The sequence below is a fragment of the Antechinus flavipes genome, chromosome 5, assembly GCF_016432865.1.
Source record: "Antechinus flavipes isolate AdamAnt ecotype Samford, QLD, Australia chromosome 5, AdamAnt_v2, whole genome shotgun sequence".
NCBI lineage: Eukaryota > Metazoa > Chordata > Mammalia > Dasyuromorphia > Dasyuridae > Antechinus > Antechinus flavipes.
In genome coordinates, this window is record NC_067402.1 from 192,752,193 (window position 1) to 192,769,234 (window position 17,042).

A 17,042-nucleotide genomic window follows, 5' to 3' on the forward strand; every position below is an offset into this window, starting at 1 on the left:
AACTGGGACCACAATGAGTTATTATAAATTACTGCTTGATTATTTGTTTTATAGTGAGTCCCAGAAAGTATGACTCCTAGGCAGCTAGGTAGCTCAGTGGAAAGAGTACTAAGTCTGGAATCAGGAAGACCACAGTTCAAATCTGGTCTTTAGACACTAACTATATGATCACTGTTTATCCTAAGTCCACTGGAGAAAGGAAACTGCAAACCACTCCAATACTTTGCCAAGAAAGCCCCGTGGACAGTATAGCCATATTCTGATCCACGTGGTCATGAAAAATCAGACATGATTGACCAACAAATAACTACTAGCCCTACTACCGAAATCAAAATGCCATCTCATTAATGATATGTTTGTAAGCTAAAGCCCATATCTGGAATTCATTTCCTCCTCTCCATCCTCAGAATCCTTATCTCCAATTTCCAAGGTTCCTCATTTCCTACCCCCAGGTAGGAGTCTTTCCTCTTGAAGTCTTCTCTTATCCTTTCATTTCTTCAGCACCCCATCCTTTAAATTATCTTATATTCATTTATCTTCCTACACATGTTTCAGCAGAAGCCAAGTTCCTTAAGGGAGGCCATGTCTTACACATAACAGAGGCTTGAGATATGAATTCCTAAACTCGTTTTAGCTTGTTTAGCTCCTAGTTCTCTACCTTTTTACAAATGTAATAGGGTTTAATTTTTGTTTTTTTTATTATCAACAGACATGGCTGGGAGGACTGGGTGGTGTCTTACACCAGTCTTACAAATACCACCTTCAAGATTGCTAGTTGACTCATGACTTTTTATTCTGATCCAAGGTCTTAAAGGCAATCAAGAGGTAGGTTGTGACATTCCCTTATAAATTACTAAAATTGCAACATCCTAGTCAAATAGTTCTGAGCCCTATCCATAGTTTGTTAAATACCAATCATGAAATAAACCATGGAAACATTTTACTTAAACCTAATCTCAGACAAAAGCAAACATCAAGGTTACTGGGCCATAGAATTTAACAGTGTAACAAATAAAAGATCATTATTTACTATATATCAAGTGGGAGAAAGATTACAGGTAACCAGTTTCAGAGTGCAGTTCAGTTAGGCTTATTTAGATTGATAAATATTCCTTAAAAAAAAAAAAAAAAAACTCACACAATTCACTCCTATCTTTTCTAGGAGCCTGGTCTAGAGTTCGGAAAATCTGCTCTCAAATTTATCAGCTGTGTGACTCTGAGCATTTCATTTAATCCTGTTTGTCTTAGTTTCCTCTTCTGCAAAATGAGCTGGAGAAGGAAATGGTAAACAACTCCTATTATCCTTTCCAAGAAAACTCTAAATGGGGTGTTGAAAAACTAATTGAAAAATAACTATCTTTTAGGATAGCTTCCTTAGTTTCTCCTCACAGATAACTTTCCAATTCCATTTCTTTTTAAAGACTGTTGGGAGAGAAGATAATGAAAATGAAGCTACACTAAAAGTATATGGTCTCATTTCCCATTATTTTATTAGCTCTTTTTAGGGAAGAAAAGTCTTACTCAGTACCTAACACACAACAATGTTTTAAAGGAATAGGAGGGAAGATTTGACAGATTTGTAATTTTGTTGGAATGAGAAACTCCAGATGATTACATTTGCTCTATCAACTGATGCACAATTTCCACCTTCACTGAAATTTGTAGTTTTAAGAGGTTAAGTGATTTTCCCAGGGTCACAAAGCAAATCTGATAGAAGACTTGTGTCAGTATCTTCCCAGCCCCAAGGGCAGTTCATTCTATATTTCCAACATTTCACATATCTATTAATTTATTTAGTGTGACAATTTCTATTTCCTCCAAAACTTGGATTGTGAAGCTTTTTTCTCTTCTCTTCACTCCACTTTTCTCTTTCCTGCTCCATCCCCCCTTCTCACACCTACACAACTGGTTTCTGTTGGTACCATCTCCTACTGTTGATTCTTGGGTGATAATCCATGACTAGCCCACACTTGAAGTCTTTCCAAGTTCAGTAAGATTTGCTGGAAGTTCCATGGTATACTTTATCATAATGAAGCATCAGTATGGGACTTTTTAGTGAAAGCATTCTATAAAGGGTTTAAAACAGAAACTTGACTTTTAGGAAGTATAACCCACACTAAATATCTATGGTAAGTAAATTGGAGTTTGAGCTCTAAGGTTCAACAAGGAAAGAACAATGTGCCTCCTCCACCCTCAAATATCAGAAGTAGATCACACATTCATTCACTCATTCTTTCCCTCCTTCCCTCTCTCTTCAATGGCATTTCTTAGGTGGTATGAGTTGCTGTGTAACTGGTAGAAGTAGAGAAAGTGGCAGCCCTTCTTAGGCTATTAAGTGATCAAATGCTAGGCTCAGTTGGGAATGTAGGAGTCCTTTCAGACTATCACAATAAGTTATTATTCAGAACCTCTCCTCATTCCACTTTAGCCTCAGTGTACCTCTCTAGACAGCCTTTTCTAGCTGGAAGAATTATTTGTGAACATGTATATACATTTTTAACATACACATAAGCAAACACACATTCATGCTCTATTCCTTGACAACTGATCAATCATCACACACAAACATACTAAAGAAAAGACCATTTGTGAGTCCATGGACGATCTTAAAGTGTGCAATTATTTTATTTCCTTGCTTGATAGCAAGAACTTCATTTACACAGGAACCTGCAGCTAGTACAACAACTGACAAAGAGGTGTCTCCCATCACAGGGGACCAGGTTTCCAACAAAGCAAAGATGGAACTAAATGGCTCTTCCCTCCCTCCCTCCCCCCCACCTTCCCCAGAAGAGAAAACAATAATCAAAACTGACAAAATAAATCAGGACCCAGAACTTTCTAACCAGCAGCTTTGATGAATGAATACAGAACAAGGAGTGGAATTCATCAACCATTTATGTGTGCACAAGAGCAAGAATGCTAATCTCCCTCCCCACTTTCCCCTGTACCCAGAATGGTGGGATTTAGGAATGATAGGGAAGGTTCCCACCTATAGTTGGGAATGTTTGCAGGTTAATTAAGTCCAGGGCTGATAGGGCTTCTTGTTCTGTAGTAAAAGATACTCAGAGAGAAGCTGGGATACTCCATAAATTCAGCTTAGTGATATATCCTACCTACCCTCCTTTCCAAAGTCAATAGAAGACACATTCTCTTAGTGATTTCACTACCACTGGGAAATTTCATTAGACAGTAGAATGGAAGTTTTTTATTTTAGGGTCCTAATGCCAAACAAGCTTTCTCTTTGGTCCCTAGGTCTGGCCTTCCATTTAGAAAAACAAGGAAATGTCAAGTGGGATAGAGATGCAAGCTCCTAGCCCAACACCTCCATTAAAGAGGAACAAACATTCTCCTCTTATCTCCATATTCCATGTCTTTCTGTACTTTTAAGTAAAGTCTGGAGATATAAGCCCAATAAGCCAGGCAATAGTGGTTAGAGCTCTAGGGTCATAATCACCTCCGAGAATGATACTTAGGGATATTGGGGGAGGATAAAGCCCGCAGTAGGACTATGGAAGAGATGTTGCCAAGGAGAGATGATAAAAAACAAATTTGGTCAAATACTGGGGTAGTTATAGAGCATCTTCTTCTGTCTCTCCCACCCAAACCCCTCCTACCAATGTATCAAACTGGGTTTCCCACCCCCCAGGGTAAGAAAACTGGGAAGTCTTCCCTGGACAAACTATCCAAAAACAATCTATCACTCCACTCCCCACAATTGACCCTTCTATCCAGCACAACAAAGGCTAATTTTGCAGGGTGGGAAGAGGGCAGGAAGGAGGGTTGCCATCCCCATTTCCCAATCATACATGTCGAAAACTTCCCCCATCCAATCCAGCAGCTCTGTCCTGCAATGCCTTCTTCCTGGGCCAGGAAAGTAGCAAAAAATATCAAGTGAGAAGGTAAACAAATGATGGTGTTTGTGTGTGTATGGTGTGTGGTATAGCATTTCCAGTTTCTTAGGCTTCAGTCTCCTCTCTGGTGGGAGCCCACCCTGCCCAACCCAAATCCCCACACACACCCTTTCCCCCACCCCCCCAAGTCCAGTTGCTCCCATCCATCTGGCCCTGGCCACTCACTTCCCATAGACGCTTTCATCACTGTAGGCAACATAGAGAAAATAGTCTTCCTCATGGTTGTCCTAGGGAAAAAGAGCAGAGGAAAAATGATACTAGGCTCTGGTGTGAAAGGACCTGGACTCAAATGTTCCCTCTGATCTGATCTGGCCAACTCACTTTTCCGTGCCTCAGTTAACTCATCTATAAAATGAGGGAATTATACTAGATGATCTCAGCCCCCTTCCAGTTTTATAAACCTACAGTCAAAATTGTGTCCTAGGCTTCCAATAGAAGCAGAGAGATTAATGAAGTTACAACTCATAAACTATCAAAGCTATAGGTATCATCCCATATGATGCCTATGGAATACTATATTCTCAAATTATTTTAATATTGAAGAAATGAACATAACCAAAATTGGACCAATTGATCAAATCAAGTGATTTTATCTTTTTCTCAATCACAAATCAGACATATTAACAAAGACTGAATAACCTCATTTAACCATTTTGCTTTATGTCTTGTAGAAGCATATTAAAAACCAGCTTTTTACTAGAAATATTAAAGAATAAATTTCTCTAATCAAAAACTACTTTCTAGATTTCTCTTCTTTGGAAAGTAGTTAGTAGGTCAAGAATAAAAGACCTTTTCCTTAGGGAAAATGCATTAAGGATAAGAATCAGTATTTAGCACAAAAGTGCCCGATCAAGTTCAGAACATTGTCTTCCACATTTTCAAGTCTGATTTGGGATCTACTTAAAGAAAAGGGTATAGTATTGATACAGTTTTAAAGAAAGAACTGAGTACTGATCCAGCTGAAGATTAGTTGACTATTATTTGGGAAGATTCATCCAAAACTATACTTAAAATGTGTTATAAACTTTTCCTGGTTCATGATTGTTACAAACATCAAAACCTGATTAAGTCCAAAAACACTGGGGAGAGAAATAATGTTGAGTCACAGCTTTCTAAGTTATGAATGGGATAACTGTTAAGACCTACATTGGCAGATTTCTCCCCCAAAAACATAATATTCAAATTTTTTCCCTCTGTGATAATTCAATCATTGGATTGTGATTATATTACCTTCCCATTAGTTGGACGGGGAAATTTCCCTTAGGATTGCCTTTACTAATTTTGTCAGGAAAAAAAGGAATTATATTCTCTTGATGGGTGAGTTGGTTTTTGAAGAGTCAATGATTTTTATCTGTAAAGTCTACAGCAGCATAAATCAATAAAACTATGTCAAAATAACAAAATGCACTTTCTTCCCTCTTGTACAAGTGAAGGGGGATAGTTAAGAAAACTTTCACATACTAGGCATCTTGGCTGTGATATTGATTAGTTTGATCTGCTTTTTTTCTTCTGGTTAGGAAACAGGAAAGGACTATTCTCATGGATATGAAACCAAAGAATATCATTAGCAATTTAAACTAAAATTACACCTATAAAATTCAAAGATTTTATAGATGAGGCTATTTGTTCAATTATTTATTTGCTCTATCATCCAGTTCAAATACATGTTTGAAACAAATAGATGCAAAATATGTTTTTTCTAATTATGACTTAGTAATTCCAGAAAAGATTAGAGCAGGGATAGAAGACCATGGATTTCTGGAGGACAAGTTTCATTTTCTTTCCTTAATACAGAGAAATATGCAGTTCTGGAGCTGAAAAAAGTCATCATGCATCATCTAAAGCTTTCACTTTATAGCTGAAGTACCTGGGGCTCAGAGGGGTAAAGTTAATTACCTAAGGTCACATATCAAATGAGATAAAGGTGGTTTGCTAATCTTAAATCACTATACAGATGCTAACCATCAATCCCATCTAGTACATTATGAAGGCCAGAACTACAAATCTGTCTGAATCTAAGAACTCTTTCCTTGTTGAACAATAGATTTGAGCACAGATTGTCACAAAGTAATAGCAGGGAAAGAGTGATTCCCCAGAAATAATGAATTACTTTTCTGGGTTGTCTATTTCTTAAAAGTCTCCCTATAACAGAGGGGAAGAGAAGGTAATCTTTTCTCTCCGTTTTGCAAACAGGGAATCTAAGATTCAGATTCAAAAATCACAAATGGAATGAGGGCATACCTAAGACTATTTGACTTTGATCATTCTTTAAAATGATTTAAATCATTTAAAATGATTCATCCATCAATCAAAGCTGCTCTTGAGAATCACAATGAACAATGTTTTTTTGATTGGATTGTGCTCACTGTCATTCTTTGCCACCATTTAAATCCAGGACTTAATGGATTTTTAAAGAAAAAGAAATGGGATAACTGTTAAGACCTTTTAACGACTAAAAAAGCCATCCTTTAATCTAATCATCAATGCCTTTTTACTCCAAGTCCCTGCAGAAAGCCTAGTGCTTCCTATATTAAGGCCTCAGTCTTTCAATCTGCAAGTGGAAGAAATTACTATCTCACCTCACCTATCTACATACTTTCTAGGAGATAACAAATGTGGATTTCCTTGAAGACAGAATTCTTTGGATCAGCATCATTACCTCATAAAGTTGGCCCATGGTAGCACTAGTAGGAGGGATAGTGTTGTTGACGAAGAAGAATAGGGCGTCTTCTGGCCGAAGATGGATCCGTTTCCGAATTAAGAAGTAGAACTGACCAACTGGATTGAGATAAGGAAGAAGTTTCAGATGAAGACAGAAAGAGCAATGTATTCACAGAAGGATAAGAAGCCCAAGAGCAGCATCTATAAACAAAACCTCTGAGGTACTATCAGAGCACTTGCCCCCTCTATTGATTACCAGATGCCCCAAATCCCGTCAAAGACTCCAAGCCTGGTTTGGTGTCCTCCTATAATTTGAATTTGTTTCCTACAATGTCAAACCTAAAGTATGTTGCTAAACTTGATCAGCTGCCATTTTCATTAGCAGTAACAATTCTTAAGCTTCAGAGAAAAAAAAAAAATTAAGTCCCCAAAGGTCTTGAAACTGACTTGCTTGGATGTTATTCAGATCGCAGAACCTGCTTTAACTTATTAATCTAAGTCTAAATCTTAATCTTTAAAAAAGTAATATTACTGGCTGGTGTGGGATACTTAAGCCCAGAGACAAAACCCTTAGGGAATTAAGCTTTAATAGAAGGAGGGCCAGAGAAGCCTAGTAGTAAACCTACAATTAACTTGGACTAAGTAGAGGAAATTGACCAATTTGAAAATGGGGACATAAAATTGAATTCCATTGGTATGTTTTTACGTAATGTCATAGACAGCTCGAAGTAGAAGCCAAGGTTAATTATTAAATGCTTCTACTCAGATGGAGGGGAATCTGAGGCAAATGAAATTATGTGATAGTCTCAACACCAAAATAGATTTGAAGACGAATTTAGGAAAAAATGTTTCATGACCTTCTGTTTTAAACCGAGTAATTTATCTAGAAGATATTTCCTCTAGTTTTCCATTCCCACATAATCTCTATCAGGAAAAGCAGATCATCTTTCTATAAGAAAGTGAGGGGATATGGACTGTCTTGTTACCTGTTAGATCAGAGGGTACCAGGTACTTCCTTTTGTCCAGGTCAGGGACTCTGGCTTTAGGGGCCTTCTCCACAATCACCTGTCATTGAGATAAGGAGAAATTTAAATAACTTTTTAAATTTTTATATCACATTTATTTCTAAATATATGCCTTTCTTCCTTCCCTTTACCATCTACCCATTTTAAGAATTTTTTCAAAAAGGAAAAAAAAAAGCAATTCAAAATTGATCCCTATCAGCCAAGCCTAACAATTCAGCCAGTATTTATTTTCATTTCATTTTAAATTCAGAATTTAACAAACATCAAATAAAAACGAGCACTTTTGTATGTGTTGTGAAATAGTAAAGAATTACATATGAAACGGTGATTCTCCATTATTCAACATGTAACATTATGGTATCCTGCTTATTTAAAGATTCCTCCTAGTCTTCCTTTGGTTTTCCTTAATCCCCACCTCCCCCCAAGCCCCTCCCTTATCTTCCCACATTGGAAAAAAAAATCTCTAGTAACAAATGGCATAATGAAGAAATCTCAAATCAAAGTTTCCATAGCAAGGCAAACTGAATGGCTAATAAGCTGCATTTCATTTATATTTTCATTTTTCCCTTTCCCCAAATGTCTTCACCCTGTACTGAAATGTTATGGAGATAAGCACACTTAAGGGACAGTAGTCCAGTTATAAGGATTAGAACATGAAAGCCAAGACAAAGAAACCGGAAGAAAAGCCTGGGAGCCTTAGATTTTGAGACTTTAGAGAAGGAAAGAGGGAGTGCGTGTGCTGCTGCATAATGGATAGAACACTGATCCTAGAATCTGGAAGACTCAAGTTCAAATCCAGCCTCAGATTCATTTGGTCGAAGTAAATTAAGTTTCAAAAGAAAAAGGGAAAAAAATGTAAAAGCTTTAAAAAGTGGGGGAAGGGTATAACTATATTGTTAGTTAGTTAATCAACAAGCTTTTTAATAAAGACCTACTATGTACCTACAATATGGTAGATGAGAGGAACACAATTCGAGGAATCTTTCTTGTTACTCAAAGGACTATATCCTACAGGGAGCATATGAAATAAATAAGCGATGACTAGGGGAGAGGGATTATACTAAAAGCCTTTAGGAGAGTCAATTGCTTTAAATGAGTGAACAAAAATGGAATGATGACCACGTGATGGCATATTAGAGCTAAGAAATAGAGGATGAAGAGGTGGGCCAAATTTCTGGAAATAACTCCTTCAAAACCACTCCAAAGGAAGATTGAAATAAATGTAATTACTCAATGGTTGCAAAGAATGACAATGAGCACAATCCAATCAAAAAAAACATTGTTCATTGTGATTCTCAAGAGCAGCTTTGATTGATGGATGAAAAAGGCTGGACAAATACAGTAGTTAACAGAATGCAAAGAGGGAGGCTAGAGATCATAAAAATGGCTGGAGGGAAGGAATAGGTTGGAGAGTGGCATATGCTTTCCTTCTTTCCTATATTCTTATAATACATGGATGGTTTTGAGGCAAGGGAATTTAAGCTTTTTGGTTGCTATTCCAGGATGAACAAAGATGTCAAGAATTCTACTGGGGAGAGCAGGTGGGAAAATAGAGCTAGATAACATAGTAAGTAGTCCTGGGAAATAGCTAAGTGATAATTTTTATTCTTGTTCTGTTATTTCAGACTCTTCATTCATGACCCCATTTGGGGTATTCTTAGCAAGGCTACCAGGATGTTTTGCCATTTCCTTTTCTAAGGTAATTTTATAGTTGAGGAACTTAGGCAAAAAGTTAAGTGATTGGTCCAGGTTCACACAGCTATCTCAGTATCTGAGACCAGATTTGAACTAGGGAAGATGAGTCTTCCTGACTGCAGACCCAGTACTCTTATCCACTAAATCACCTAGCTGCTCTTTATAGGGAGAGTGCTTTATAAACTTAAAGTGCTATATAAATGTGAATATGTTAATATTTAGGTCCCAGGACTGGCAAGTGCTGATACCACCATAGTTTCCTTGACAGGCATGGCGGTCTGAAGTCAAACTAACCTGAATGAATAGGCCCTCAAACACTTACTAACTATGCAAGTCTCAAGCAAGTCACTTGACGCTGTTTGCCTCAGTTTCCCCCAGGTACAATAACCTGGAGAAGGAAATGGAAACCATATCGGTACCTGAACAAACTGAGTTGATAGTGTCCTTAACAGAAATGGGGAAATTTGGAAGGAAACAGGGATGTATTTGGAAGACATTTTGAACATGTTTACATTGGGATGTCTACGAAAGTCAAGTGAAATATCAAATAAGCAGTTTATGATAAAGAACCAGGTCAGGAGAGAAAAAAATGCTGGTTATAAGATCTGGGAGTCCACCTTCATGCTCATTTTTTTTTTTTCAGTTGTCTCAACTCTTAGTGACTCCATTTGGAGTTTTTGTGGCAAAGACACTGACATGGTTTGCCATTTCCTTTGCCAGCTCATTTTGCAGATGAGGAAATTGAGGCAAACAGGGTTAAATGATTTGCTCAGTCACAAAGTATCTGAAGCTGGATTTGAATTTAAGATGAGTCTTCCTGACTCCAGGACTGGCATTTTAGCCACTGTGCCATGTAGCTGCCCCTGGTCACATTCACAGAGGTGATAACATAATCCATGGGAGTGATAAGGCCACCAATTAAATAAGACTCCTCTTGAAACAGGGTAAAGTCTAGCCAAATTGGCCTTGTTCTCTTCCCCATGAAACTATATCTCCTAAATTCAAGGTTTAGTAGATTCTGCTTCATGTCTGGAATAATCTCCCATCTCACTTCTGTCTTGTAGAATGTTCATCTTTGTAGGAAGCATTTCCTGACCTCCACAACTGGTAGTACCACTCCCTCCACTAATTATACTCTATTAATTTTGTATATTTTATGTTGTCTCCTCTTACATAGAATCTGAGGGCAGAGGTTTTATCACTTCCCTTTGTATCTCCAGTAGCTTAAGTGAAAGAATGTACAGACATAAGTTAAAGGATGTGCTATAGAAGTAAAGAAGTGTGCTACAGATGTTAGGAAATAGGATTTAAAGATCATGAAAGTGGATAAGGTAGGAGAACCAAAACCAAAACCCAAAAACAATGTCAGAAATAACAGAAAGGGTAGAATAATCAACAATGTCACATGCTTCAAAGAGGTCAAGAAGTAAGAGAGCTTGTTTACTCAGTAATTTTTTCCCTCTAAATACTAACCAGAGTATCCACTGAGGAACATGGGAGGTGAATGGAAAGGGACCTCCCTTCTTTGGTAATCTCTAATTGGATTTAAATGTGGGGAGATGGCCTACCTTGTTTGCAAGCCTCAACTATACTGCTTGGGGAAATGTCAGTCTTAATAAGGTCTCAGCTGGAGACTGGGGACATAAAGGCTATAAAAAATAAATGCTGCCTCATATCCCCATTATCTTTAGTTCCAGATCTCCATCTTGGGCTGACTTCTAAATTTTCCAGCAGTAATGTCAATCAATAGGCTCCTCTATTCTGCAGGGAGCAGGGCCAGGGGTAAAGCACTAAAGCATTTGTCATTGATCTTTTTTGTTTCCTCTCCATACCCTTAAGCCCTTGCACCCAGATCTCCCGATCTCTAAAAAGTCTATGGTCCCTCTACCCCACCCCACCTCCACACGAATCTGTCTGGTTTTTTTTTTTTTTTTTTTTTTTTTGGTTTTTGTTTTTCCCAAATTCAAACAGCCTCACTTTCACTGAAACCCAGCACGTAGCCAAACAGGAAAAAAAAAAAAGGTGGGGGTGGGGCGCCAGAGCTGTAAAGAACCAGCCTCCACCCCCCAAAAAAAACCAATCCTGCCTTTTTTTGTGACAAGCCACTGTCAGATCAGAAGCCATAACTAGGAAAAGCTTGTTCTCTCTGTCACATGCATGAATTTTGAAGCAAACTGGTTGCTGCGCAGATAATATACCCTGGTTGGAAAGCCAATTCGGTCTTGTGGTTCTCTCTTTTTTAACCTGTTTCCTTATCCGAGGAATAATAGAGGAAGGAACCGGTGTCTAGTCTTCCCCCACCCAATTAATTCCAAGGACAAAAGGTCTAGAAGCCTGGGAACAGCTCAGACCTAAATACATCACTAAAAGGACATAAACAAACAGGGCGAACCCGCAGAGCCATCGCCATGGTGGCCACTCTGATGAACAGCTTTCTCTCGGCCTGCTGACACGCCGTCAAGAAAAGACCCCCTCCTACCCGTTCTCCCACAACCGCGCCGCATCCTGAACACAAGCAACACCTACACAAACGCACCTGGCGCACTCCTGAGTCACGGGGCTTCCTCTCCGAACACACACGCATCATGACAGGGATGGTGCATTGCCCCCATTCCTCAGACCCACGACACGCGCAGCCCTACCCGGCGGATGCTTGGTTTAGAAGGGGCCCCCCACTACTAAAGGTGGGGCGAGAAGCGTCCTCAGTACGGATTTCCAGGGAACATTATTAAGGAACTGGAGACTAAATGTCTTCCAAGGACCCTTCCTGGCTCCCTCCCCTCCCCCGCCCTCCTTTCTTTCTCCCACCCTTTTCCAGGCCCCCACGCTACTCACAGGGACTCTGTCAGGGTATTTCTTCCGAATCTTCTCCCCTTCTTTTTTCCGGTACTCGAAAGGATGATCTTCCTTGTATTGGAATTTCATGATGCTCCGCAGCGTCTCCGATCTCCCCGGGGGGCCTGGCTTAAACCGAGCGGATCGATTCCCCGACGCTGGGTTCCCCCGGTGGGAGGCCAGTGAAGAGATACGAAGGATCTTGGCGATGGGAACCACGGCTGCTGCTCACTCTGCTCCTCCGGCCAGCTGAGAAAGCTCCGAACTGAGGTCCCCGGTGGCCCAGGCTGGGAGGAGGACAGCGCGCCGGCGTGGGGGTGGAGAAATCCTGCAGGGTTCTTGGAAGAGCCGGGAACACATAAGCAACACAGTAGCAAGCCTGGTGTTGTGACGTCACGACGCTCCGCCCTTCCCTCCCCCACAATGTTCTAGACCATCCCCCTCCTGTCTCCGAACCAGGGGCCACAGAAAATATTATTTAAACCAGCCCGTGTTGTTCGCTTTCCTGTTTTAAACAATCCTTCACCAGATCTCTTTAAAGAAAACGTTATATGGTTTTACATGCCTCTTGTTTATTTTGCTATTGAATTTCTTAAGGCAAAGCACAAAATATGTCTACTTCTCCCCCTCCACTTCGTTGTGGGTTTTTTGTTTTTTTTTTTTGGTTGAATCCGAGAGCAATTACCAAAGATTAAAGTCCACCCCTTCTAAGCACGTTGAGGTTGTTGGCTGTGGAAAGGGAGGGGTGGGGACGTGGGGGAGGAAGACCTGCAATGTTTGGGGCAGATACGGTAATATTCCGACTGTCGGGCAGCCTTTCCTCTAAAGGTGCTCTCAGATTACCCAGGGATCCGTGCCCTGCGCACCTCCTTCGCCTGAATTGTTTTTGTTTCTGTCAGAGCTGCAAATTGCTGGGCTGATTAACAACATAAACAAGATGACTAAGGGGTTTAGAAGGATGGAGAATGAGGAAAAATGTCATCCTAGCCAAGAGAGGCGATGGTGCTGGAGTACAATTTCCCTTTAAGTGGACTCGTCCAAACCTCGTTTGCAGCCCTTTCCCCACCCTCCTTCTAGAATCACTAGTACTGCAAGGCGTCCTGAAAGAAAGAAAAACAGAAATCATGTGATGTGGAGGAGCTGGGCCTTACCCATTACTGTCAGTAAAGAGAGCTGTTAGCAGTCACTGGGGCTGAATTGGGGAAAGGAGGCAACCAGGAGGTATATCCAACACTCCAAAATATCAATAGTAACAACAATAATAATAGATCTGATTTAAATAGCTCTAGGTTACAATATACTTTTGCACCGTTACCTTGACAACAATCCAGGAGGCAAATGGCGTAATTTATTATCTTTGTGGTACAGATAAGGAAACTGAGACCAAGAGGAATTAATTTGTCTGGCTACGGTCAAATGGCAAGTAAAAGGGCTTGAATTCAAATTTGGGTCTTCTGCTTTCAATCCCGAGGCGTTTGGGATTGAGCAGCCTTAGCTGACTCGTGAAGAGATGTGTTTAAGAGCCAGTCAATCAGTCCTAGAATTGTGAATCCTAGAAACTGAGTTGAAATGTACCTTTGATGTAGTTCATCATGTATCTCAGCAAAAATTTCTCCCACAAATGCAATTAAGTGGTCATCCAGCGTCTCTGCCTCCAGGGATAGGGAACTGATTGCATTTGTGGAAGCACATTAAAGACCTTTTTTTTTTTTTTTTTAATTTCAATTGAAAATAATGTTTCTCCAGTCAAAAACCTTTCCCAAACTTTTCCTTTTAGGGGAAGCCTAAAAAAAAATAGGACTTTAGGAAATTGGATTAGGTATGGTCACCAAATTTAGAACAACAAAAATTGACTCGGGCCTGTTTTTAAAATCAGTGTTGCTCCAATTTTGAAAGAATTAGGATATTGATCATAAGCTGTTTCCTTTTATTTACTCCTGGAGAACACTTGAGAAGTCAAGGAAGGAAGTGGATTGTTATTAACTAACAATAGTTATATTTGATACAGTAGGGTGCTAAACTAAAATTTTATTTTAATATTTTTGTGACTTTTTCCTTATTTAAAATTCTTGTTATCTCAAGTTATTATCTGATGAAAGGTGTCCAAATCAATGGAGTTTGGAGAGCTGACATATTTGGTCATTTCCTCTCTAATCCCAGATACTGGACTTAAAATAATATTAAATGAATAAAAATGTTTTCTAGAAAACTTGAGCCCAAAATACAAAATTACAGTCATTAATATTTTTTCAACCCTTTCCAAGACAATTCCTTCCACTTTCCAATAACTATTAGAAAGTCTCTCTGTACATTCATGCTAAATTTGCCTCATTGTGACTCTCTCTTATTGAAAGAGAATGCTAACCCAAAACTTATTTTCCTTGTTCTAGGAACAAGGAAATGTTCCCTCAAATTCTCTTGGGAAGTGAGATATGTTCAAGGTATAGGAGAACTATACCAATTTGAATATTTCTCTCTTCAACTTAGAAATAACTTAAATTTAAAAGTAATATCAAATAAATTTTTTTTCCCGTCATTCTCATGCCTAAAAAGATATAGTAAATAGAGGGCAGAACTAAGATGGTGGCAGAAAGATGGGGATTTTCCTGACCTCTCCCAAATTTCTATCCAAACAAATTTAAATCTAGGCTTCAAAATGCTTTTGAAGTGCCACAGCCCACAACAGGACAGTGAAACAATTTTTCAGCCCAAGACAACTTAGAAGATTGGCAGGAAAGATATGATACATAGATAGAGAGCAGTCCTCAAACAAAAGGGGGGGGGGGGGAAGAAGAGAGATACAGAGAGAAAGACAGAGAGAGAGAGAGAGAGAGAGACAGAGAGAGACAGAGAGAGACAAAGAGAGACAGAGAGAGAGAGATCCCTAACAAGAAGTAAAGGGCCTTGGGAGTTACTGATTTGGCTTCTGGAGCTTTCAACCTACTGATGGTAAAGAGATCTGACAATTAGTCAGACAGAGATTGCAGGAATCCCTTTGCTAGCACTGCATCCATGACTCTGTTGCATTGCCCAAAGGTAGATTACCTGAAAGCCATGATCAAAAAAGAAGCTAAATATAATCTTTCAAGAAATTGCTATACTGAAACCAAAGGGCAAAATAGAAATAGAAAGATTTCACCAATTGCCCCCTGAAAGAGCTCTCAAAAGGAAAACTCCCAAAAATGTTATAGCCAAATTCTAGAACTCTCAGGTCAAGGAGAAAATATTGTTAGCACTCTGGAAAAAATCATTCAAATAATATGGAGCCACAGTCAGGATAAGAAAAGATTTAGCAGCTTCTACATTAAAGAATTAGAGAGTTTGGAATGGGATATTCTGAAGAGCTAAGGAGCTACAATTATAATCAAAGGTAACTAACTAACAAAACTGAAAATAATTCTTCAGAGGAAAAAATTAATTTGTTATATTTTAATTTTAAAAATTTAAATTCATAAAAATTTTGTGAAAAAGAGTACTTTCAAACATTCCTGATGAAAAGACCAGAACTATTCAATTAGAGTTGGATAGAAAATTTCACTTTTAAATACATGACTCAAGAGAAACATAAAAAGGTAAATAGAAAAGACAACTCAAAGGGCTTCAATAAGGTTAACTGTGTATATTCCTACATGGAAAGCTGATACTTGTAACTCCTAAAAAACTTTATCATTACAGGGGCAATTAGAAGTAGTATACATAGAAATATAAAAAAATTTTTTTTTAATTAAGAAAAAAAATATCATGGGATGATATATAAAAAATACAATTAAAGGATGAGAAAAAATGTGTTGGAGAAGGAAAAAGGAGAGATAGAATTACCTCACGTAAAAAAGCTAAAAAAAAAAACTGGCAATTTTTCAGGATGCACTGAAAGACCTTTATGTCTTTGATGTCTGACCAAACTCTGAAAAGACCACAACTTTTCTTTAGCCATCTTTTTGGCCATTGAAATACGTTGTTCTCATCTATCTCATCTATGTGGAGAAAAGTCTCCACATGTTTGGGATACATATTCCTCTAACACATTAACAAGTCAGAGATCTATTTGTTAACCTCAACTTGCTTTAGCCCATATCCAAATAGGTTTACTAGAATGTGGATGCTGCCCATGATACAGCTTCTTGAAGCCACAGATGAAAGTTCAGTGGAGATGGACACTAAAAGTGCATGAAAAGCCCTGAAAAGGGCTATGTAAGTCACCATACCAGGGGTACTAGTTCATATATCCCAAAGGATCCTGCTTTATATCTGAAGTTGGAATGAAATTAGATACTCACAATCCATGTTTGCAAAATTTTTACTCAGCCTTGTGGGGAAGAAGGGAATGATTCAACTGAACAAATCTTTCCAGTACTTTTCCTCATTCTGATCTATTGTCCTAAGCCTCAGGCAAAGAGGGTTTAGACTCTTGAATCCTGGCTGTTTTGTACTAAGTGACAAGAAGGTATATCAATGGCTTAAGTTTTAGTTTTCTAAACCAATCAAATCTCAAAAATAGTTTATGTATAATCTGGAAAAATGTATTGTGTCTACGTTGAGTCAGGTATTGTGCTATGTCCACAAAGACCAAAAAAACTAAACCCCAAACCCCAAAACAAAAAACCAATACAACGAGAAACAAACAAAAAAATACAACAAACAAACAAACAAAAAGCTCTCTAGGAGCTCACAATTTTAGTGGGGGAAGTGACATGAAAATAGCTATGTATAAGAAAGCTATATACAGGATAAATTGAAAATAATGACAGAGGGAAAAATACAGAATTAAGACAGACCAGGAAAGGTTTCCTGTAGAAAGTGAGATTTTATCTGGGGTTTAAAGAAAGCCAGAGATGTGAAGAAGAAGAGCTGAGGGAGAGCATTCAAAAATATTGGGTGAAAATGCCCAAAGTCAATGGTGGAGCATGGAGGCCCT

General features: G+C 38.7%; 1 protein-coding gene across 1 annotated transcript; it reads right to left on the reverse strand.

Annotated features, from left to right (window-relative positions):
* Positions 1-2,599: 2,599 nt before the first annotated feature.
* Positions 2,600-12,528, reverse strand: GABARAPL1 (GABA type A receptor associated protein like 1). Its single transcript, XM_052000124.1, has 5 exons — positions 12,128-12,528; positions 7,559-7,637; positions 6,571-6,689; positions 4,077-4,138; positions 2,600-3,861 (listed from the first exon to the last, which is right to left on the reverse strand). Exons 1-5 carry the CDS (start codon positions 12,215-12,217, stop codon positions 3,801-3,803), a joined length of 411 nt encoding a protein of 136 aa, XP_051856084.1. The 5' UTR covers positions 12,218-12,528; the 3' UTR covers positions 2,600-3,800.
* Between the last annotated feature and the right edge of the window lie 4,514 nt (positions 12,529-17,042).